At 37.3% G+C, this 24,320-nt stretch overlaps 1 protein-coding gene across 1 annotated transcript in view; it reads right to left on the minus strand.

Moving 5' to 3' along the window:
• Nucleotides 1-528: 528 nt before the first annotated feature.
• The window catches only part of LOC106055362 (calmodulin-A-like), a 49,005-nt gene continuing 25,213 nt past the window's right edge, over nucleotides 529-24,320 (minus strand). Inside the window, exons 2-5 of the mRNA XM_056023065.1 lie at nucleotides 12,704-12,734; nucleotides 8,129-8,272; nucleotides 6,685-6,927; nucleotides 529-4,803 (exon numbers count right to left, since the gene is read on the minus strand). Of these exons, the coding sequence (XP_055879040.1) occupies nucleotides 4,775-4,803; nucleotides 6,685-6,927; nucleotides 8,129-8,272; nucleotides 12,704-12,734 (447 nt within the window). The 3' untranslated portion in view covers nucleotides 529-4,774. The remainder of the gene's footprint in view (nucleotides 4,804-6,684; nucleotides 6,928-8,128; nucleotides 8,273-12,703; nucleotides 12,735-24,320) is intronic.

Genomic DNA, 24,320 nt, shown 5'->3' on the forward strand with positions numbered 1-24,320 from the left:
CAGGGAAATGCAGTCAGGGCGACTCATGCCCACTCCACGGGCTTTTTGGGACTTGTCCCAGCACTCAAACCACTTTTCCATTTCTGTTTTTTTTTAATTACAGCCAGAGCTTGATGAAAACCCACAGCCTGCCCAGTGGGTGGAACTTGCCCTTTCAGGTGAGCCAAGGAGCCTGCAATAGTGCTGCCAGTCAACAAGCGATGGAAAACACAATTTTAAACAAAGCTTTTAAGGGAAAGAACCTCTAATTACTGCCATTTTTCTGAAAATTACAGGGTTTAGCTCTCTTTCTGCTATATAAGACAAAATTAATTAATTAGTACTAAATAATGATTAACTAATTGGTTAATTTTTTAATTTATTCAAAATTATCATCGACATTGAATGATTATGCAAAATTTCAATTTGATCTGAGAGTGGGAAGTGGGAGAAAAAACATGTTCAAACTTTTTACCAGACAAACAGAAAGACGGACAGACAGAGTGAGTTGATATTAGCTTTGTAAAAAAATGAAACCAAACACGTGACTTTTAATTTAGCCATACAAAAGATTTATTCCATAAAAAGAGAAAATATTCAAGCCACCACATGTCATAGAATATCACAAAAACACGTTTTGCATTTTAAGACATTAGCCAGAGGCATAGCTAGGGTGGGGGGAAGGAAGTGGACCATTTGAAAATACCCTGGCCCCCACTTGAGGGGCAGGGGGTCTCGAGTGTTTTTACATTAAATATTAAATATGCAGGGGCCTCCAAAGAGGTCAAGCCCCCGGGCCCCCAAATCATGGTAAATTCCTAGCAACGCCACTGACATCAGCGTAAACAATGTGACAAGGATGTCAATGAGAGCTCATGAGCACAACACACTAACCAGTGAAGGTGACAGGGAGTCGTGGTGGCCGAGTGATAAGCGCATGGCTTCCGAACCCAGGAGTCCCGGTCGAATCTAGGAGAAAACTGGAATTTTTAAATAGGGTACACCATAAGTCCACCCAACTCTGTACCTAACAAGTGAGGAACGAAAGCGGTTTGTGGTTGTGCTGGCCACATGATACCCTCGTTAACTGTCGGCAATAAAAAAAGAAACATTATTAGCCCTATGGATAGCAAGGGTTACTTTTTAGTTTACTTTACATGGAGTCTAAAAATGTTTAATATTAAATTTCTCTCTCAGACCTTGCGGTGAATGGGCCAGATGATGTTTCTGTGGCGTACGGTTAACGAGGGTGTCGTGTGGCCAGCACAACGACAAATCCCCTTACTTTTTCCCCAACTATTATTAGAGCTAGGTGGACTCAGAGGTGCCCTAAAGAAACCTAAATTTAAAATCCCAGTCTTCACCAGGATCTGAACTCTGTACTCCTCAATTCGGAAGCCAACTGCTTTAGCACTCAGCCACTTCGTCTCAATACAAATGAATAAAGAATCATTGAGAGTGTTTACATGGAATCTAAAAATGTTATGAAGGTTCTGTGAATGGAAATTGTGTCTTTGATAATTATAAAAAAAAATATGTGTCATTTAGCCTTGGTTTAGAAAACAGGATGAAAATTCGTGCATAGAAAATATTCTTAGTTAGCATTTCATCTTTCAGACAACGTATTCTGATTTTATTTATTTTTTTAAATTAAGCCTCATTTTAAAACAAGATGATTCTAGACATAGGAATAACTAGAGGTGTCCTTTGTCTTCTCCTCTATTGCCAGTGGGAGACCCGCTGTTTCATACTATTGACCAAGCCATTTATTAGAAAAATCTATTTGCAAGAGTTCACATATTGTTGAAGTTTCTTCGAGGCTTCTGGGTACAATTAAAGTAAGTCACCAGTACAGTGTCAAAAGTGTCCCTTTCAGACCTTGCGATCAATCAAGCAGATGATAGGAAAAGGTCACTGGTTTATTTGACCTATGCTTAACGAGGGTGTCATGTAGTCAGCACAATGACCAACCGTTTTTACTTTCCCCAACTAAATTCAGGTACCCATTAGAGCTGGTCTGATTCGAGTGCGTCCTGAAAATCCCGAAATTAAAAAAAATTCCAGTCTTCACTGAAATTTGAATCCGGGATTACTCGTCTTGGAAGTCAAGTGTTTTAACACTGAACCACCTCACCCATGTAGCACAGAGTGCATGCAGCATTTTCGCCCAATGGATACTAGTTTCATAATTTGTTTGACCAAATAGGCCTAACCCAATTCTGGAAGAAATCTGCTCCATGCAGCACACAAAAAAATACTTTACTGTTAGATTTACCTGTTTTACAGATGTTACGAAGTTAGCATGAGCCTTGTCTGCGATGTATACAATAATGCAGTTTAGATTCACTTGTATATTCAAGTTTATAATCATGTTTTTAAACATGGTGTAGAAAAAGAAATATTTTATGATATACAAACAGGTAAAATGTAAAGAGAGATCCTGAGATCACCATCTTCAAAGAGAATTTTATATCAACAATTCCCTAAGAAAACCTCATTTTAACGAGTCCCCATAAAGAGCCTCAATAAGCCTACTTTCCAACAATAGCTATTTATAGCTATCTTTAAAAAATTAGTGTATAACGAAATATTAAGTCCTATTCCGAAATAACATTTATAGATTCAAGCATTCAATGTTCAAGGATAGTTTGCCACGTAGACTCTTAGTTAAGCCAAGCATAACTTAGATATTAATAATAATATGCGATTTTTATATATTTTTTTTATTGCTCTTATATAGCGCAATTTTCAGACTTATACCATGCTCAGAGCGATATGGTCCTATCTCATTTGTGCACCATTGGGGAGAGGGGGTATTTGGGAGAAGGCTTTCCGTGCGGCCATTAGGAGCTCAGCAAACACAACTCTGTTCGAGTTAGATGTCGAACTTCGAGCCTCCCTTGATAGATAGCCAAGCCAAGCCCAAGCGTAATTAGTCTCTCGGCCACACATCCCACAATCATCCCGTATTCAGGCTATTTCAAATTTGTTAAGAAAAAATATTTAAATATCCAAAATAATAATTATTATTGAGATATCTTGCCAGTTTAATAGTATGACATTTTAAAAACATGAGCATTTAAGAACATTGACATTTTTAAAGATCCAGGCATCTCACGGACAATAAGGAACACTTTCAAAGTGAAACAATGTTCACGTTGTGAAAACATATATAAGGCTTTTTTTTTTATTCTAACAAGACAAAAAAATATACATCTGTATATACGTTTAATATATAATCATGTCGTTATATCAGTCAAGTTGCAGATGATCAACACCTGAACTGTATTGAAACTGACCAAAAGAATGGACCAGAAAGTCCATAGTCCAAAATTACCATCGTCTTGGCAATGATATACAAGTTACAGGGGCGTAGTGAGAAAAACGTGCCCGGGGCAAGGTACCTTACTGGCGCCCACCCTCCACATTTTCCATGAACATCACAAAGAAATATAGGCTGCGTGTGGCGCCCCCCTGAGGGTGTCGCCCCTGACATAGTGCATCCCTCACTACGCCTATAGATATATTTACTAGGTAACACTACGGGTTTTGTACAATTTGTAGGAAATAAAAAAGGGGGACAACTTTCCATCCAGTAATAAAAATACTATTACAGCCAACAATGACGATGTTACATGAGACAATATTATCTTATCTTCTTATCTTATACTCGGAGGGTTTATACTCATAGACGCTTGGCGTCTTTAGGATAATACTTTAAATGTAAATTGTACTTAAAGCCAAAATGTAACATTAGATTTTGGATTGATGTAAAGGGAACTTTACGATTTTCCCCAATGCAACAGCAAATTATTTGCTATAGGCACTGAGAGTTCAGAAATACAAATCTGTACAAACTGGACGTCCACAAAGTCAAGCCATTATTTTACGAACATAATTTTCTAAGTATGCAAAACTCACGAGATGGCTTGTGATTGGTGGCAATGAGATTTTTTCATTTCCATTTATAACTCAAGCTAATTTTGAATTGAATTATCGTCCGTAGTAAAATTATTCTTTTGGTGCCAAACCAGTTTAAAAAAATACGATAATAAATTAATATGAAGTAGACATATGCACACAACAGAAGGGAGGCTACATAGACCAGCGTGGTTCAACATTAAGTCTATGAGCATCAAATATTCAAACATGTAACGATTAGAGAGAGGCCAAGTTCAAAGCAAGCATGCTAAAAATCGTATTTTTTCGAAGTATAAAGAAATAATAAAACGAAAGGCGTCTACGCGGAGGGGCAGGGAAGGTAGGAAAGCAATCTAGCAGTAGGCAAGGGGGAAAAACTCCAGGGGCTAAAATAGTTCCTAGCATCCCCCAAGGATAAATTGATCGGGGGGGGGGGTAAAGGTGATATTGGAAGTGCCAAGGAGTACCAAATATTTACAAAATACAATTGTGTAAGATCGAGACCAGTTGATGTAGAGGGCCTCAACACTGACCTGTGACGTCGCAATCTGTGGGCAGTTTAGAATCAATAGCTCTTTGACACGCCACAGGTCTGACGTCACGACTTGTGACGTGGCAACAAACTATTGGTCTAAACTTCCCACGGATTGCGGTGTTGCAGATTAGTGTTGAGACCCTCTGTCACGACTGGTCTCGGTAAGATTTACATTTCCAGAGTTCAAAACTTCAGACTGACATCTCAGTCACACTTTCCCTTGTTCTCTCAGACGTGCCACCCTCGACTACTTGTGTTCACACATGTCCCAACATGCAAATCAATAAACAGATGGGGAGAGCAGTGATGGTCTATCCTGACAGCCTCTCTCTTTCTCTCTTATTTGGTCGTCATCATTCGAACGAATTCTGAAACGACAAAAATAAATAACAATTTTATAAAATGTCTGAATGTGTTTATATAGGTCATTGGCATTAAAGTAACTAAAGAAGTTTCAGTGAATTTAACGAGCTTGACTCTAGACATTGGTCTCTGTCTGCGCATCAACCCCCAGCGGTGCCTCTAAACCAGCGGTTCTCAACCTTTTAAGCCCTGGCGACCCCTTTTTACAATCCCCCACTCTGCCGCGACCCCCCTCCCCCCACACACACATACAGCAATAGAAGAGTAGACAATAACAATCCACGTTTACGATGGTCTTAGGCCACCCCTGGCAAATCGTCAATCGATCCCCAAAGGGGTCGCGACCTACAGGTGGAGAACCCCTGTTCTAAATGGAAGCGGAAATCATGTTACAAGTTATGTAGTTATGTTATCTAAGTTTGTTTCTTGCTCTTAATCCCCGGGTTAAATTGTGACGCTACTACACTAGAGTGTTGGCAGGTTTCTATTGCTACAATCAAGTCCTCTGATGGTGCTTAGTGTCTCCTTGTGTAGAGAGATGAGATATTGGTCTGACTGGTTGAGATCTGCGCATTTTCCTCAGTGCTAACTTAGATTGAAGCGAAATCATGTCAAAGGGATGTCACAAACGTAATGACTCGACCCACCCCTTCTTAATTATATTTGATTTCCGCTCTTATTACTAGAACAAAAAAAAAGTGATGTTGACGCCAAGAGAATCCATTTCTGAAACTCAAAATGCATGAAAACGATTACCGATGGGATTTCTCCAGAACTCTTAGCTGGCTTAGAGGGTAAGCAAACTCATCCATAGGAGCAATTCAATTGCGTTGTATTCCTTTCTTAAGACACGAATAAGTATAATTGATTAAAATGATACCGTAACAGATCTACGGAAGGCGATTCAACGAAAGATCAAGGCAAAAGATAAAGAATGCTTATTACAGATGATTGTTTGCTATGCCACTGAGGCGAACATATATTTTTTATGGTTTATATGAGCGTCGTTCATTAATTGTTTGAGAAACAATGGTTTAAGGACACAGAGAGTGAGAGAGAGAGAGCGAACGAGAGAGATAGAGAGAGATAAAGGGAGACTTTAAGCATGGATTAAAGTATCTTGATATTGGTGGGACTTATCCTTATGGAAGGAACACGAAGAAGGGCCGTCCAAAAAAAAGCTAGTATGATAAGGTAAAAGAACAGACCTTCCTCTCTCTTGATATCCTGTTAAGAACAGCGGCTGATAGGGAAACGAAGAGGGATTTGGTTACGGGAACTGTCACAGCACTGCTGCGAAAGGGACAGATGATGGCGATGATATTCTAACGACAAGATTCATAGGCGTAGATCAAGGAGCTCAAATAGGAGGTTAAACCATTTTGTCTTTTAATGAGGTATTTACAAGCCTTAGAATCAGGACCAGCCTTAAGACATTGCAACCTATGCGGCCGCAGTGGCCCCTGCACTTTCAAAGACCCTGCGCTATTTCTAGGTGTAAATTATTAAATAAACCATTATAACCTATAACACGCTTTCCCGATTTTTCAGGATCTCCTTAATTTTCCTGAGATTGCAAACTATAAAAAAAAAGTCTTGGAAATTTCCCAAAATTTCCTAAAATTATTAAAATATCCTGAAAACTCATAAAACTCTCCCGAAAAATAGACCAAATTGTCATTTAGGAGTGTCATTCAATATGGAAAACGCCGATCATTCGCGTGATAAAAAAGGGGATTGTCAACTTTCAATGAATAAAAGTGTAATACAAAGGTGAATCTATTGTCTAATACAAAATCTTAATTTTCACTTGTTATTATTAAATTTTATTAAACAGTTGAATGGTAAATGGGTCCTACAGACAGTGATGTTATTTTTTTGTTTACCTTCGTAGTTGACCTGTCCGTCTCCGTCCATGTCCGCCTCCCTGATCATCTCGTCCACCTCATCGTCCGTCAGTTTCTCTCCAAGGTTCGTCATCACGTGCCGCAGCTCCGCCGCTGAGATGAACCCGTTGCCGTCTTTGTCAAACACGCGGAATGCTTCGCGGAGCTCCTCTTCTGAGTCAGTGTCCTTGATCTTTCTCGCCATCATGGTGAGGAATTCTGGGAAATCTATTGTTCCGTTTCCTAATGGAAAAAATTAAAAATTGTGAGTGTGAATTCATAACGAATAGGCATAAAAGTGAATATTATCAAAATATAAATATTAATTTTGTACTACAATCAAATCCGGATAATCGGACCTAATCATAAAGTACCGAAACAAATGTTATGATAGATATCAAGTTTTATTTTATAGATCACATCAAGTTTTATGTTATAGATCACATCAAGTTTTATCTTATAGATCACATCAAGTTTTATCTTATAGACCACAAAAAATTTTATCTTATAGATCACATCAAGTTTTATCTTATAGATCACATCAAGTTTTATCTTATAGATCACATCAAGTTTTTTAGATCAGAACAAGAATTATCGTCGTAGTTGTTGACAGACTTATCAAATACTAAATTGTTTAGAGGTTGTTTTTTTCAACTATACTAAACTACGAGTGCCTTTTTTTTTTCCCCCGTTTTGTCAGCCTTTCTCTTGCGTCACGAGAATTCAGTTAAAAATAATCATATCTGGGATTTTGTAAACGTCACCAATATTTCATTGAAATGCAAATTTAGTATACCTTAAACATTTCGAATTATTTGTTATTATTATTATTAAAGAGTGCCTATTTTCCGGTGCCCATTTTTCCGGTGCCATCATCTCCAGACATCGATTTTAAAATATGTAGCACACATGCGTTTAGATCTATGGCTTAATGTAAATGTACACAAAAAATAGTTTATAGATTCTGAGCAACATATGAACCAGTCTTTAGTTTCCTGCATTGCCAGAACATTTCTTTACGGCTTTCATGAAAAGATAGTTCACCACTAGAGCTGGGTTTTTTTTTTTCTAGTCTTTGTGGGAGATACATTTCTAAGGTTAGAGATAGGATACACACAAAGTTGCGTTTGTGCTTAGATTTAGGTCAGTGCTTTATTTATATTAGGGTATCGTGTTTGTGCATGCAGAAGTGTGCCTTTATAAATATATATATATATATATATATATATATATATATATATATATATATATATATATATGTATGTATGTAGGTGCAGAGACCGAGCTTCCCTATTATGTTGCGCACTTTAAAAGCTTCACCTCAATCTGTAAACCTGGACATGTTCGATTAAGTCACGCTTAAGTCACGTGATGAGCAGACGGAGAATACAATGGTGGAAAGTTAATTCCCCATCCACATTAAGCAACACATACACACGCTCACCGTCGGCGTCTATTTCGTTGATCATATCTTGTAGCTCCGCCTCTGTTGGGTTCTGACCTAGTGACCTCATTACAATGCCCAATTCTTTGGTCGTGATGGTGCCGTCGCCATCTTTGTCAAACAAGCTGAAGGCTTCTTTAAACTCTGGGGGGGAATAAATGCATATATAAATACAGTAAATAAATACATTGGTAACCACCGGAAATACTGTATTCCTCATTAATCTCCGGACTCGAAGACAAGTCTTATTATTATAATATATTTCTATATATCTATATCCAGTGCGTACCAGCACCTTTTTCAATGTAGGGAAAAATATAACTTTTCTTGTATTTTAACGTTTATTATTATTATTATTATTATTATATTATTATAGCTTTTATATAGCGCTACTTTCATGCTTATAGCATGCTCAGAGCGCTTTGGTCCAATCTCATTTGTGGACCAGTGTGGGGAGGGGGTATCTAGGAGTTGGTTTTCCGTGCTGCATTTAGGCGCTCAGTAAACGCAACTCTGCCCGAGTCGGGTGTCGAGCCCCCTTCTAGGTAGCCAAGACAAGCCAAGTTCAAGCGCACTTAGCCTCTCGACCACGTATTAGTAGTTAAAAGTTAGACAATCCATCACTGAGTACCGGCACTTATTTCTCTATATCGACAGACAGACAGAAAGACAAACAGACAGACAAAGCTAGTTAGCCAATTTCTTTATCGAGTACTTCAGGTCCTCAGAGTTTAGTTCACACCTGTCTATCACTTAAGGCTTACCATCAACTTGTGGACAACGACCGAATGTCATGTCCTTCTATTAGTGCTGGCTGGACACTAAAACACCCTCTTATTATGTACAAACTATAATTCATTGTGGTATTTGAACTCGGGACAATTGGCTTGTACAGTTCACTGAATGAGAAATGCTGTCCACATTAAAAAGTTCTAAGAGCTTAAGCTATGAAATGAAAGCTGAACAGAGCCTCTGTCTTTGAAATGCTTGGTTCAGGGCAAACTGGCAATGGAAACTTTATTGCTAGGAATTGGGAGGCCCTGTCAGGGTACTTTCTTCTTCTTTTTAGGTAGCGATTTGAGGAATCTCTGTTAGCTATTTCCCCCATTCTGGGCCTCAAAAAATACATCATTCAAGCAGAACAGCGTTGAGCAGGGATGAGCGAAAAGCCATTCAAATGTGATTGATGGGTTTTGAATTGCTTTAATGAGAGTGTTTGAGCTTGCAGGTAATTATAACAATAAAGAAAGCGCGTGGAAGGTCCTGCTTCACACACGCAAGGTGTGAACCGAATACAGACAGTGACTTATAACATTTCTCTGGCGAGGCCGTTACCCGAGGCTCCCAACAAGCAAGAAAGTCTGTCAAAGGAATTTAAATTTGTAAGGCTACCAACAAGCAAGTAAGTCTGTCAAAGGAATTTAAATTTGTAAGGCTACCTACAATCAAGCAAGTCTGTCAAAAGAATTTACATTTGTAAGGCTCCCAACAAGCAAGAGTCTGTCAAAGGAATTTAAATTTGTAAGGCTCCCAACAAGCAAGCAAGTCTGTCACAGAAATTTAAATTTGTAAGGCTCCCAACAAGCAAGCAAGTCTGTCAAAGGAATTTAAATTTGTAAGGCTCCCAACAAGCAAGCAAGTCTGTCAAAGGAATTAAAATTTGTTAGATGCATTTTGGTGGCCACAAGACGCCCTCGTTTTAAGCAAGGCCCAAAAATTATATGTGGTGAAAAGTATATGTTATCTATGACGCCCTTAACATTATCTGCCCTCAAGCGTCACAGTTCTGTACGACGTGGCAACGAGCAATTGTTATAAACTGCCCACAGGTTGTGACGTTGCAGGTCAGTGTTCAGGCCTTCTGTAATGGTCTCGCCTCAAGGAAACTTAAGTCTGAATGGGAAAACTGATCTCTTTTTACTTTAAGACAAAGTTATGCATTTTCTAGAGAAACAAAAACAATAACATTTGTTGTAACTAGAGTGTTTATCCAGCACTTGTTTGTGATCTAAGAGTACTAAATAGTTCTTCAGAAATCTATATCTATATATATAGTTCGCCCAACCATGCGGGACAAGACGCACGCACGCCGACTCTCTAACCCACGATGAAAAAGTAATGGAAAGATAACTCTTTTATTTCTGCAAGTCGGACAAGAGTTATCCTACGTAACTTTCGCTGCGGGCGGATCAGAAAAAAAAAGAGGATGGGGGAGGGGGAACAAGTAATCTTCTCTGTATATATATACTTCTCTACGTCGCCCAACCAGCCACCCCATTGGGACAACTGTCTCTTTCAGGAAGTGTTCACCCGTCACTAAATAGCTGCTTATGCTACACCGCGGGTCGGCTCGATAAAGGGAAACTCCGATGGTTTTTCAAATTTGAGTTATTACATATTTAAATTATGCGTAAAAAGTTGTAATAGTAAACATTTTACCATTTTTTATTTAAATGCTTAGAAACGTTTATATTTAATAAATTAGTCAGTAAATTCTTGACATCTAAACAAAAATGGGGTTCTATGAGATATTGTTTTAAACCATGTCAAACGTCACTTCCCTCAACAATACTGAAAGAGAAACATGATTTGACCAATCGTATCGCTTCATTCTTACAGTAGCTGTTAGGCTTAATGACGGCCTAGTCCAGAGCTATGATACAGTTATATAGATAGATAGATAGATAGATAGATAGATAGATAGATAGATAGATAGATAGATAGATAGATAGATAGATAGATAGATAGATAGATAGATAGATAGATATACATGTATAGATAGATAGATATACATGTATAGATAGATCTAAGCCCCTCCCTGTCCCAAGAAGTAAATAGATCGCATGTCTGATTGGTCAGTGTAAGGCTAGTCGAGACTACTTGTAGTCGGTCATGACAAGACAACCAAGCGATAGTGTTTGATTTGTGTTGAGTGGTCTGGCGAGAAAATACACACTGCCGTGGTTAGTCAAGCATGTAAATCTACTTTTAATACGCATTTTTTCTTTGCTTACAAGATCCTAGATCTAACTGCATAGACCAAGATATATTTCTTTTACGAGAATGTAAACTTTGCTGTATGGTCTCCTGTTATACAATAAGTCAATAGATTAAAACACATTTGTGACGTCACATAGAAACCCGGTGAATGTCTGACTGTTTTGGATGCGCAGGAAAATTACGTCGGAAAAACATCAATTACTAAGTTATTATTGCAAAGAAAAAAAAGAATTATATATTCATTATCTGTAAATCAAAACAAATATTATATCAAAAATTGTCAAAAGCATCGGAGTTTCCCTTTAAGATTATTTCGAACATGGGACTTTTGTGGTGACAGACAGAAGCGCATACCAAAATAAGAGATACAAATCATATCTAGATCGTAAAATAATGAATTCATTTTGTAACTGTTTGTCAGGAATTTTGGCCGGGGCGGTCTTAGCAAGTGCGGGGCCCTATGCGAAACAGACTACGCGGGGCCTAGTCTGGATAGGGATAAGCATATGTCAACATTAAGATTTTGTATTAGAAAATGCATTCGTCTTTACAATAAATTTTTATTAAATGAAAGCTGACAATAACTTTTTTTGATCGCGCCTAGGATTGGCACCCCAAACGGACAATTTTGTCTATTATTCAGAAGATTTATAATTTCAGGACATTTCCAGAACCTTTTGGTATATTTTGAAATTAGACCTAAAGAGATTTCCACTAGCCCAAGGATAATCAGGAAGCCGCGCAAAACCTGTTATTATATATATATGTTACAATGTTTTAATTTAATAATTTATATCTAGAATTAGCTCGGGGCCTATGAAAGTGCGGGGCCCACTGCACCGGTCTCAGTGGCCTATTGTCCGGCTCTGAATCTAGACCACTCTTGTTGATAATAACAACGAAAGTGGTTCCGTAAAATTACTAAACGAGAGAGCAGACGATTCTTGAAGTAAAACTTACTAGCACATGGGATGTAGTTAAAAAAACAAAAGTTCTACTTCCGTTTCTGTATGTCTCACAAATTATCTAGATTTAAACCTGAGGTGAAATAATATTTTTAAAAGGGGAGACAATAGAATTTGGAGGTCACTAGTATATTGTGATTTATTTCAAAATACTCACTTTCAATCGAATCATTCCATTTATCTATATCTTGTCGTTATATCTGAAGTATTCTTTAGGTCCTGTATAGTCTACAATTCAAGTTTGCTTGATTAAATTATTTTTTTCAAAAATTAACATAAGACTGTATAATGAAAATTCTATTTAAAAATTCTCGCGTTTAAATATATCATTTATCTATAATATTTTTAAAAAATATAAGGCAATCAATTAAAGGCATGATGATTTAATTAGTCATAAGTCTATTCTTCCATCCCCACGAATGGACGCTACCTCCATATTTGTTCTTATAACAATAGGTAAAATTTATTTTTAGGAAAAAATGACATCGTCAGCTATAAAGTGGTTCTAGAATTGAGATATCTTTAAAAGCTCAAACGCAGCCTCGTTATAAAGTTAACATTTATAGACGAGTATAAACTTCTAATCAAAAAGTAGGCTAGCTTCTCTTACCTGCCACTTGCTCAGACGTCAGATCAATTGCCTATGAAATAAGGAAAATAATAATTGTTAATGCTGGTGAAAATAAAGTATCTGACAAATTACAAGAAATAGCTTAAAAATAACACTAATTACAAGAAATAGCTTAAAAATAACACTAATTGCAAGAAATAGCTTAAAAATAACACTAATTACAAGAAATAGCTTAAAAATAACACTAATTACAAGAAATAGCTTAAAAATAACACTAATTACAAGAAATAGCTTAAAAATAATACTAATTGCAAGAAATAGCTTTAAAATAAAACTAATTGCAAGAAATAGCTAAAAAAAATAACACTAATTACAAGAAATAGCTAAAAAAATAACACTAATTACAAGAAATAGCTTAAACGAACACTAATTACAAGAAATAGCTTAAAAATAACACTAATTATAAGTAATAGCTTAAAAATAACACTAATTACAAGCAATAGCTTAAAAATAACACTAATTACAAGCAATAGCTTAAAAATAACACTAATTACAAGAAATAGCTTAAAAATAACACTAATTGCAAGAAATAGCTTAAAAATAACACTAATTGCAAGAAATAGCTAAAAAAATAACACTAATTACAAGAAATAGCTTAAACGAACACTAATTATAAGAAATAGCTTAAAAATAACACTAATTATAAGAAATAGCTTAAAAATAACACTAATTATAAGAAATAGCTTAAAAATAACACTAATTATAAGTAATAGCTTAAAAATAACACTAATTACAAAAGCCGTAGTAAGCGAAATCGTCAACAGCATTAAGGAGATTGCCATTCACATAGATTTGTGCATCTGTTGATAATTGGGACTTCTGCAGCATGACCTTCGTTGTTTTTTATTCGGTTGATGGACAGAAAAAAACAGCCTCAGAAAATGTTTTAACAACTGCAAGTTGAAGCTTCTGTTCGATGTGTGCAAAAAGGTCGCAATGGTCCGCTTTGAGCGGCTCAGCAGCGATCATCTCTTTAATTTCTGTAGGGGAGAGCAGGCGCCGTATGTTAAATTTTCTGCCATCGAGGAACTTCAAATAGGAATCGTCTCATTTTATTTAGCGCTGCTCCAGAGAATATTGCAAGGAGTGTCGGAGCAAGCCCACTACCCCGCTTCACACAATTCTCTATAGAGAGGTGAGCCCTAACCTGTACTGCGAGAATAAAGGATTAAGTCAAGTAATTCAAGTCAATCTTTACTAAACTGATCGGTGATCGAGGAACGCATGAGACCGGTTGGTCGTTGTGCTGACCATATGACATCCCCGTTAACCGTAGGCCAGAGAAACAGGTGACCTTTAGATTATCTGCCCCTTAGATCACAAGGTCTGAACTTTACTTTAGCTATATTTTAACATAGAAATAACAGAGACGCTAGGGTACACACACACACATACACATATACACACACACATACATACACACATACATACACACATACATATACACATACATACACACATACATACACACATACATACACATATACACACACACATACATACACACATACATACACACATACATATACACATACATACACACATACATACACACATACATACATACATACATATATACATATACATGCGAACACAAAACAAAACACGCGCATAGGCTACTTTGCAACATTGCATATTTAATCTATATTCTAATTGTCTATGAATATTTCTTTATAGGGCATTAAAGTACAGCTTGACTGGCGCACATCAATCGTAGGGCTGTCACTGCCCTGGAAGCTATACATGATAACGCCCTGATCACAAAATCAACTCAGACAGACCTAATGATTAACCTGAAATAAACCCAACAAATGCCCCTGTCTCAAGAAGCGAGTGTAAGTAAACACGAAAACATGAAAGAAAGAACTGGATTCTCTCCCCTCCCACACCAACATTTATCTCCCTTAAGTTATTTATATTCCTCATAAGTTCATTCAATTTTGGCTCAACGCCAGAAACCACTGGACAGAGGGAAGAGGGGGGGGGGGGGGGGGGTCCTGAATTCAGCGGTGTCAAGAAAAAAGAAAAGGTAATATTTTCTAACACTTTCATCTGTGCAGAGAAAAAAAAAAGCAGGGATTGTTGATTAAATTTTCGCATTATTATTTTATTATTTGTTAATTTTATATTAAAAATCTCAAACAGAAGAAGAAGAAAAATATATTTTTGAGGTCTATACGCGACAGAATTTAGCGACCCCTGAAAGAAAAACCGCATCGCCTAACCTAATATATCTTACTTATATTATGTATTTTGTTAAATGTATTTTATAATTATTTATAATTAATGAAACCCCCGTTAGTAGATATCCGTCAGAGAAACTGGAGATGGACAGGTCCCACCCTTTGCAAGCCTGTATCCAACATAACAAGGCAAGCTCTAACCTGGAATCCCAAAGGAAAGACGTAGAGTGGGACGGCCAAGGAATACATGGCGCCGCGATATGGAAGCAGGTGTCAAGTAGATAGGCTAGACGTAGGGACAGTTGGAGAGACTCGCCCAGAGCCGAGACGCCTGGAGGAAGCTGGATGGTGGCCTATGTCCCAGAAGGGACCACATGCAAAGATGAGACGAGATAAGCCCCTTAACAAAGTTCGTACTAATAGTTTAAACTTACTTCAAGGGTTCAAACAGTTGGAAAAGTATTTCGAAAACGGCTCTAACGATTTTTTTTTTAGAAATTCGACAATTTTATCTTTGGGGAAAAAATCACTAGCTAATTGGCAACACTGTGAAAAATCTGGTTTGACCATATAATTTTTCAGAATTTCGGCTAAAATCTTTTTATCAATGACATTGTTCCGAATGGTGTTAAAAAATAAGGATTTTTTGTTGACATTTCATTATAGTACTTATATGGCTTCAGCGGGAATAATGGAGCATTCATAGAAAGAAACAGTACGAAAAGTAAGATCCGATTCGCGTCCGATCCGATCTGTTCAGATCCAAACCTAATAGACCATTAACAGCTTCAGAAAGTAGGACTTCAAATTCACAACTTTTGTTCCGTTACCTATTTCTAAGTGTGAAACAAATGAAATTTTATAAACCCAAAATATACTGTTATTTGGTCTGAAAACGCCCTCATTTAACGTAACACGTGTGTGTAGCGTGTCTCGCGATGTGTACTCAGAGTGTGTTAAGACTGTGTAGGTTTATTCTAAGTTAGTAATACAAGTGACTTGCTAAGATCAGCATCGATAGTGTGTAGTTTTGGAAAAAACGTTTTAGGCTTAACATTGGCTCTGTAAAATTCTTTAGATCGACTTCGTTCTGAAAACAAGCGTGACAGACTGACTGACTGACTGACTGATACTTGAGAGGACAATTGATTGAACATCTTTAAAGATAGAAATACAATTTCCTGTCAAAAACGTCCGCTTTAAATGCTTAATGGGCTCAGTCAAAAACCATTGCATTAGAATCCTCGGTAATAAATAATATCTGGTTAGTGTATCAAATACCTGTGTACAAGGTATGTTAGATTGAAAACATAGTTCTATCAGGAACTTGACTTTATCAGAGTATCTCTGTTACTTGCGTTCTTGTGAATTCTCAGAGACCCAAGCCCAAATTTTGACACGAGACTGGCAGACGTCTACTGCTTTCAGATAAAAATGTAGACAGATCACGATTCAAAGAAACTTTAACATTTCTGGACATATGCATTTTTAAATTACATCTACAAGTTTAGTCAGAGAATGGCACAAATGTAACAAAAACAAATGCATTGCATTGCAAAAAAAAAAAAAAGCTCTACTACTAGGCTTAGAATTACAAAAGAAACTTTTAAAAGAATATTGCTCATTGAACACTAAATATATGTGTGGGGGAGGGGTTCTGACAGAGTCAGCAGTGATTCTCCAGCTTTCCAGAGAAGGACAAGGCAGGAGTGGACTGGACTAATTGATGTTTAGCCTTTCCCTTTGCTCGAGATTTTTATTTAGCAGAATACAGTTGATCTAGTGGCTATATTTATAGTATCATTGAACATAGAAATATAGTAAACTGTAGAGTACCTTTATTAGCTACCGTTAACTGCGGGACTAATCTTAGATATAAATAGCTTTATAGCTTGTTTATCCGTGTAACTTTATAGGGTAAAAAGGAGAATCTAAGTCAACCATCGGCGGACAACGGTTGTGTCTGCGTTTAGTGTGCCAAACTATGTAGGTCGCAGCTGGGGCTGTGATGCCACGAGAAATATCGCACTCTTCATTAATCTTCGAACAAGCCTTATAAAAAGGTAAAAAGGTTCTGGTCTGTGGCTTTCATATATGACGCAATATCTCCTTATAGAGTTTCTCAAGTAAAGTGGCCAATCCCTGATGCACATCAGCGGTCACAGGTTTGGCCGCCTGGTCGTGCAGTATGCGCGCTGGACTGTCGTTCGGACTTCTCGATGGTCCCGGGTTCAATCGTGCCCGCTACCATCCCCCTGTGTCGTTGTCCTGCGGGAGGTTTGGACTAGGAAGTAAATTATTTTCAACTCTGAAGGAACAAGTTGTGACCAACTGATGACCAAGCAATGGCCAAGTAGTAATAAAATCGTGACCAAGCGATGACCTAGCAGTGACCAAGTGGTGGCCAGTGGCATCGTCTAAACCAGGAAACCTAAAAAAAGATTTTCTTTGCTTTGCAAAAGACTTTTTTTTTTAATTACATTATCGTAGCAAAGTAAAGGCGCTTGGACGTTGTGCTGGCCACATGACACCCTCGTTAACCGTAGGCCACAGAAACAGCAGATGACCTTTACATCATTTGCCCTATAGATCACAAGGTCAGAAAGAGGAACTTTACTTTTTTTTCAATTACATCATCTTAATAAAATGTTTGGCATGTCATGTTCACTTCTGCTTGTTTTGTTTGGCATCGCCTTGCTAGAGCTCCTCAGATTTTACAAAAGCCTCCATTGTATTCCTCAAGCTCTTAAAGTGTAGGATACTTCTTTTCTTGATTTGCACTGATAACTACAAAAAGAAAGCATTTTATTGCGTTGGGAATTCCGAGAGAATATGAATTAATACATGAATGTACAAGAACGAAGCAAAAGCATCAGACGACGGAAGTGCTGGCAGAGTAGCTCCCCCTGTTCTCTCCACCTCTCTCCCTCCCCACACATCCCCACACACACATCACACACAAAGAAAGGGGTGAATAACTGACAAGTAGTCAAAGATAGGTGGCGTAACAAATAGATCGAGATCATCAGCTAAACAGAGAATGTCTCCGTGACGCCAGGTGGAGCTAGCTACAGACTTAGAAAGAGGCATTATAGTAGAGAGGGTGGGAGGGGAAAAGGAGGAGGGGGGGTTGATGGTATCACTACCAGGGGAAGGAAATACAGCAAATATTTTTTTTATGTTGTAAACGTTTTTAGTGAGTGTCAAAAAGCAGGTTCACATTAGGACTTTGATCTTTACTAGTAAAACACAAAGGGTATGTACTGGTAAAATACGAGGTCAATAGAAAATTAAATAAGAAATTTAAAAAAAAAGGTTATATTAAGCGTACTTGTATCAATTAGTTTAGATGAATCATGTAATTAAATTTGTAATAGGTCTAGACTAACAAAGAAAAAGCATTTATAAAAATAAAAAAAGGGGGAGGGTGGACGACCTGAATTCATGGCTCAAGCCTTCTCAGACTTGTCAAGCCAACGCGTTAACCACTCTGCTAGTGTAGAGCTTATGAACATAAAAAATTGTAGAGTTATCTATTGTTTCTATAGTCTCATCCTATTTCTCAGGCTTGTGTTCACTAAGACTCAGACGACGACTTATAAAGGGGACTAATTCAGATTATACCACCACTTAAGTCAATTACAATTCAATTTCTTTCCTTTGTTCGAGATACCAAACAAAATGATTTATTACCAATAGTTAATTTACTATTTGGTTGTTGTTGTTTTTTTAATTATTGATTCTTGCGTTGTCAGCATAAAGAACAAGATTACAAAGACAGTTTGTGTGGAAACACAAACTCAAAATCGGCCCTACGAAGTTATACACCCACGAAAGTAAAAAGGCTGGTTTCAGTTTTTTCAGATAGAATATCAGAATGAAATGCGAGCAGACCAAGAGTTAGGCGAAAGTGAAGTTAGATGTTAGCCTGACCTAACTGATTCCAGATTCCATATAATGATCATCTTATTGATCTAATTGTTTTGTATAGGGTCATCCTTTTATTCATAGCCTCATTTAGAAATAGCATTTCGTAAAAAATATTAATTTTTAAATCCTTAGTGACTGTATACTGTTGCACCGTAGATCATACGATGATATGAAAAACTACTTATTAATTGTTGTTTTAAATTATATTCCACTTATATGCATATTAAATAGATTTTTTATCTTTGAAAAAAAATAGTAACTATTTTTTTTTGTAAATGTAGTAGCTAGTTTGGTGGAACTTACATAACTTAGCAATACATTTGAAATTTATTTTGTTTTACAAGAAATCTAAAACCGTTTGCATAAATATGTTTAAAATATGATAGATGGTTATGTCCCTTACTAAATTGCCTCCTATGTTTGTTACTATTAATAGTGAATAGTTGTAAAAATGGTGTATTTTTATGAAAATACTGCTTGCTTGTTGATTGACCAGTCACACTCAACAGATTGATCAGTCACACTCAACAGATTGACCAGTCACACTCAACAGATTGACCAGTCACACTCAACAGATTGACCAGTCACACTCAACAGATTGGCCAGTCACACTCAACAGATTGATTAGTCACACTCAACAGATTGACCAGTCACACTCAACAGATTGACCAGTCACACTCAACAGATTGATCAGTCACACTCAACAGATTGACCAGTGTGACAAGTCAAAAACTCGCTGTCAGAGTCACTCAAATTTATCACAGCATTAATTATTATTTTTCATTATTTATTTATTTTATTTTAATTATTTCCCCATCCTACCCCTAAACTCTTCGCCCGCCCCACCTTTTCCCCTCCAGGCTAGACTTAGTCGACCACATTGGAGATAGCTAGGCCACGTCTTTCGATTTATCTTCCCTTGACCGGGGCAAAGATACACACAGACTCTTTGATCTTATCGGCAGGATGTCTGACAGCCGCAGTGGACACCACCTTGTGTGGAATGCAAGTCGCTCCTCCCCCCCCCTTTCTCCTATGTCTCTCTTTGATCTAGGAGATTACTCGAGTCAAAGCGCCTCTCGGCATACCAATGTGCGACTCCCATCTCAAGTCTAATTCACCCACGTGTAAGATAATTCTAAGCCTAGGACATTTCCTGTTTCCGCCCGCATTTTCCAGACCTATATAAAGTAGACCCAAATCAAATCGGCCCCTCTTATTTCTCATTCTCGTTGAACTGGACTATATCATTTATTCTCCCTCCTAGAGGAATACCTGGTGGTAAGCCGAACTTAATCACAAGTTCCATCTTAATAACTTTTGTGCTATTTCCATTGGATGTTATCATATGTATTTTGCTTAGTTCATTTATATTTAATTAGTGCATTGTGTATTTCTCACTGGCGTAAGTAGAAAACATAAACATGTCCTATGTATGTATTTTAGTATTGCATTAATCTATTAATGCTACGTTGCTCAATTGATCGTTGATGCAACCATGTGTATATTTGTACATCTTATTTTATTTTCTTTATCTCGGCTGACAACCGTGATAATTTTACTAGCGCACTAATACTGCGTCTAGAGAAGAGTTATGAGTTATCTCTCCTGTATTGAATTATCTCCCCTGTAGTCATTTCACTCTAACGAGAGTTGCGCCGCTTGAACGGACACCCTCTCCATTCAAGCGCGCTCCATTGTTCTCGACCGACGGTCATATGTAAACAAACCGTCTTGGTCGCTGACCACCGCCCAATTCACCCCCCCCCCCCTTTTCTTTCTCTATCCACCTGTGTTGTTTATTTGAGATTATTATTTCCCATTTTTATGTACATTTTATATTATTACTTTCCCTTTGATGTACATTTTTATATTGCTATTGTCAGCCATCTATTTTCCCAATCCCATTTGTCATCATCTCCCTATTGTGCTCTAAAGCAATTTCACCAATCTGACGAATGCACCTCAGTCGAGGGCATCGATAAGATGTATGAGAGACATGTCCTAACTTGTCTTTATTTATCCGCAGCCTCCCTCAGGTGTCTGCCTATTTATGTGCTGAGTGCTATTCAGCACTGCACTTTCCTACTGAGATCTGCCTATTTATTTGCTATTGAGAATCACCTACGGCCTATTTGCCGCTTAGTGTCTACTCGACGCTACTCAACTCTACTACTTGGCGCTATCGGCCTTGCCCGCCTATTCGACAGCCCACCTGTCAACTTATTAGGTGCGACGTCCCTAAAGACCCAGATCTGTGTGAGACGTCATAGCTACGCCAAACCCTCTGCAACTCACTGGACAAATCCTGTCAACTACGCTGCCCACGGCAGATCAGCTCTGCCCGCAGTACACTTGTGCCCACGGTAGCCGGCCACCCGCCCGACTGTGCCCACTACAGATACTAGAACTTGGGATTGAGACTCCACAAGAACTATATCACCGGCGTCCCTCTATCCGCTAGAGCGCCACCTCCAGCTGCAGAACCTCAAGCCATGACACAGCCAGCTGCGACATCAACAGGAAAACCAGCTAAGTCAGAGGACAAAGTGACATACTCTCTTATTAGGTGCAAGAGTGATGATTAAATCTAGTATTATTTAGAGATAGATGCAAACCCTCCCCCTTTTTATTCTTATATGTATATTTATGTAAATAAATATTCTTTTATTTTAACTTTTGTATCTATCTTTCATTGCTTGTCTCGTTGCGTGTCTGCTCCCGATTCATATGCTGATAGGTTGGTGTGTGATAGCTTTAAAAATAATCATCCCCTAGACATTAAACGCGCCAAACGCACGTCACATTTCCCCACCTGTCACAACCAGTCACACTAAGCCTGAGACGGCAGCCCAATATAAAGGGGACTAATTCAGCTTATACCACACTTCAGTCAAGTACTATTTTATTCCCTTGATTGAGATATCAAAAAAAGTAATTTATTAACAATAGTTAATTAACTACTTTGTTAATTTTTTTTATTGATTCTTGTGCTGTCGGGTAAAAGAAATAATTGTTCAAAATTTCAGCTTGATCCGAGATTCGCTGTCGGACAAATAACGTGTACAAACCTTTGGCCAGACAGACAGACAGATACACAGACAGACAGAGTGAGAGTGAGCTTTGTAAAAAGAACGACTGGAGTCCCATGTCTTAACACAGACACGATGGAAAGATTGACCAGTCACACTCAACAGATTGACCAGTCACACTCAACAGATTGATCAGTCACAGTCAACAGATTGACCAGTCACACTCAACAGATTGACCAGTCACACTCTACAGATTGATCAGTCACACTCAACAGATTGACCAGTAAATGATGTAAACAGGAACTAAATGTAAAGAGTGTAAACTGACACTAAATGTAAAGGATGTAAACTGACACTAAATGTAAAGAGTGTAAACTGACAAAAAAATGTAAAGGATGTAAACTGACACTAAATGTAAAGAGTGTAAACTGACACTAAATGTAAAGGATGTAAACAGGAACTAAATGTAAACAGTGTAAACCAACACTAAATGTAAAGGATGTAAACTGACACTAAATTTAAAGGATGTAAACAGGAACTCAATGTAAAGGATGTAAACTGGAACTGAGTGTAAAGGATGTAAACTGTCACTAAATGTAGAGGTTGATGTGTGTACCTCCGGTCCAAACAAGTACTGGTATTGTTGTCCAAATCAAGTTGCAGCTGCCTGGTCTAGATGGTGGTAACACAGACCAACAGTCTAACACAGGGAGATTGCTGAAGATCGTTGGAGTTTGAGAAACAAAGGGACATAATAGACTTCTGTCTCGCAATTTGAAGGCGTATTTGTTTTCAAACATTCCAGAGTTATCTTTTGGTTTCTATTTGGCTTTTTTTTTTTTTTTTAAACTAAAACATTCTGAAGATGTTTTGCAATTCTTATTGTGGACTATTTAATAAATGGAGTGAAAAATGTATTTTATGAAATGCCATACTCATGACGAACGAAACTATTCATAGAATAGAAATAACAAGGAGGATAACTCGTAAAATAGAAGTCCAGCAATAATCCACAGGAGTTCAACCTTGTCAGAGTTTTAGTATAAAAAAAAACAAAAAACATTTCATTGCCTTCAAATAAGCTTTTCACTTTTATAATATAGAAATCAGGGCCGGTCCTACAGATTGCTGGGCCATATGCGAAACGGATAGGGCGGGGCCTATTCTGGGTTGTGATAAGGATAATAAGTGAAAATTAAGATTCTGTATTAGAAAATAAATTAGTCTTTGCATTGTATTCCTATCTTTCCAAGTAAAAAATCGCTGTCAAATTAGCTTTAAGAGCCATCTACGGTTGATAGTAGTTTTTCAACAAAAAGCTGATAAACATTCAGATCTGCATTTTAGATTTACTATCCTCTAGCAAAATATTGCTTTTTTTTTAAGAGATTGAGATAGATTTTGATCTCTATTTGTATATTTGTATTTGTATTAAATTAAGACTTTGAACTTCTCGTTTTGTTTACAATTCGCCTTTTTATTACATTTTTATTAAATGAAAGCTGGTTTTTTTTTATTTCTAGTAGGATATGCGTTTTCCATATGGAATGACACCCCGAAATGACAATGTTGTCTCTTTTTAAGGAGATTGCATCAGTTTTCAGATTTTTTAATAATTTCAAGAGATTTTCATGACTTCTTCGTATATTTTGCAATTTCAGGAGATTTTCATGACTTCTTCGTATATTTTACAATTTCAGGAGATTTTCATGACTTCTTCGTATATTTTACAATTTCAGGAGATTTTCATGACTTTTTCGTATATTTTACAATTTCAGGAGATTTTCATGACTTCTTCGTATATTTTACAATTTCAGGAGATTTTCATGACTTCTTCGTATATTTTACAATTTCAGGAGAATTCCAGAAACCTTTTAATAATAAGTAAAAATGTTTAATTTTAATAATTTACACCTAGAATTTGCGCGGGGCCTATGAAAGTGCGAGGCCCACAGCGGCCGCATTGGTTGCATTGGCCTAAGACAGGCCCTGATATTAGAAATGCTTTGTTTACTTCCGGCTTGAAAGGTGTTTCGGGATTTTACTAAACGACGATAACTTGCACAGTTATTTATGCTAATAATATCAGTTCAGGTTTGTTTATTTTTGTTGTTTTTTTACATTCGTGTTTAAATCTGGAGAAGTTCAATCAACTTGTCTTGCTGACCACATTTACTTCAGGAATGAAAGACGCCTCTTTTTTTTATGTCGGCATACATGCGAGTTAAGAACATCCACTTGCCGGCTTTAAGCTCTGAGTTTGATATAACTATGAACAAAAAAATATGACACATATTCCAAGACGTTACAGATTGACATTTTATAAATAACTAACCTGATATGACCAGCGGCCTACGGGCCTTAGTTTGGCTATTACTGATCTAGTGGATTGTATTTAGATGTCAACCGTGGTGAATGTTCCCGTCACATTTTTTTTATATATTTTGCCAT

Source organism: Biomphalaria glabrata, chromosome 3 (genome assembly GCF_947242115.1).
Source record: "Biomphalaria glabrata chromosome 3, xgBioGlab47.1, whole genome shotgun sequence".
Taxonomy (NCBI): Eukaryota; Metazoa; Mollusca; class Gastropoda; family Planorbidae; genus Biomphalaria; species Biomphalaria glabrata.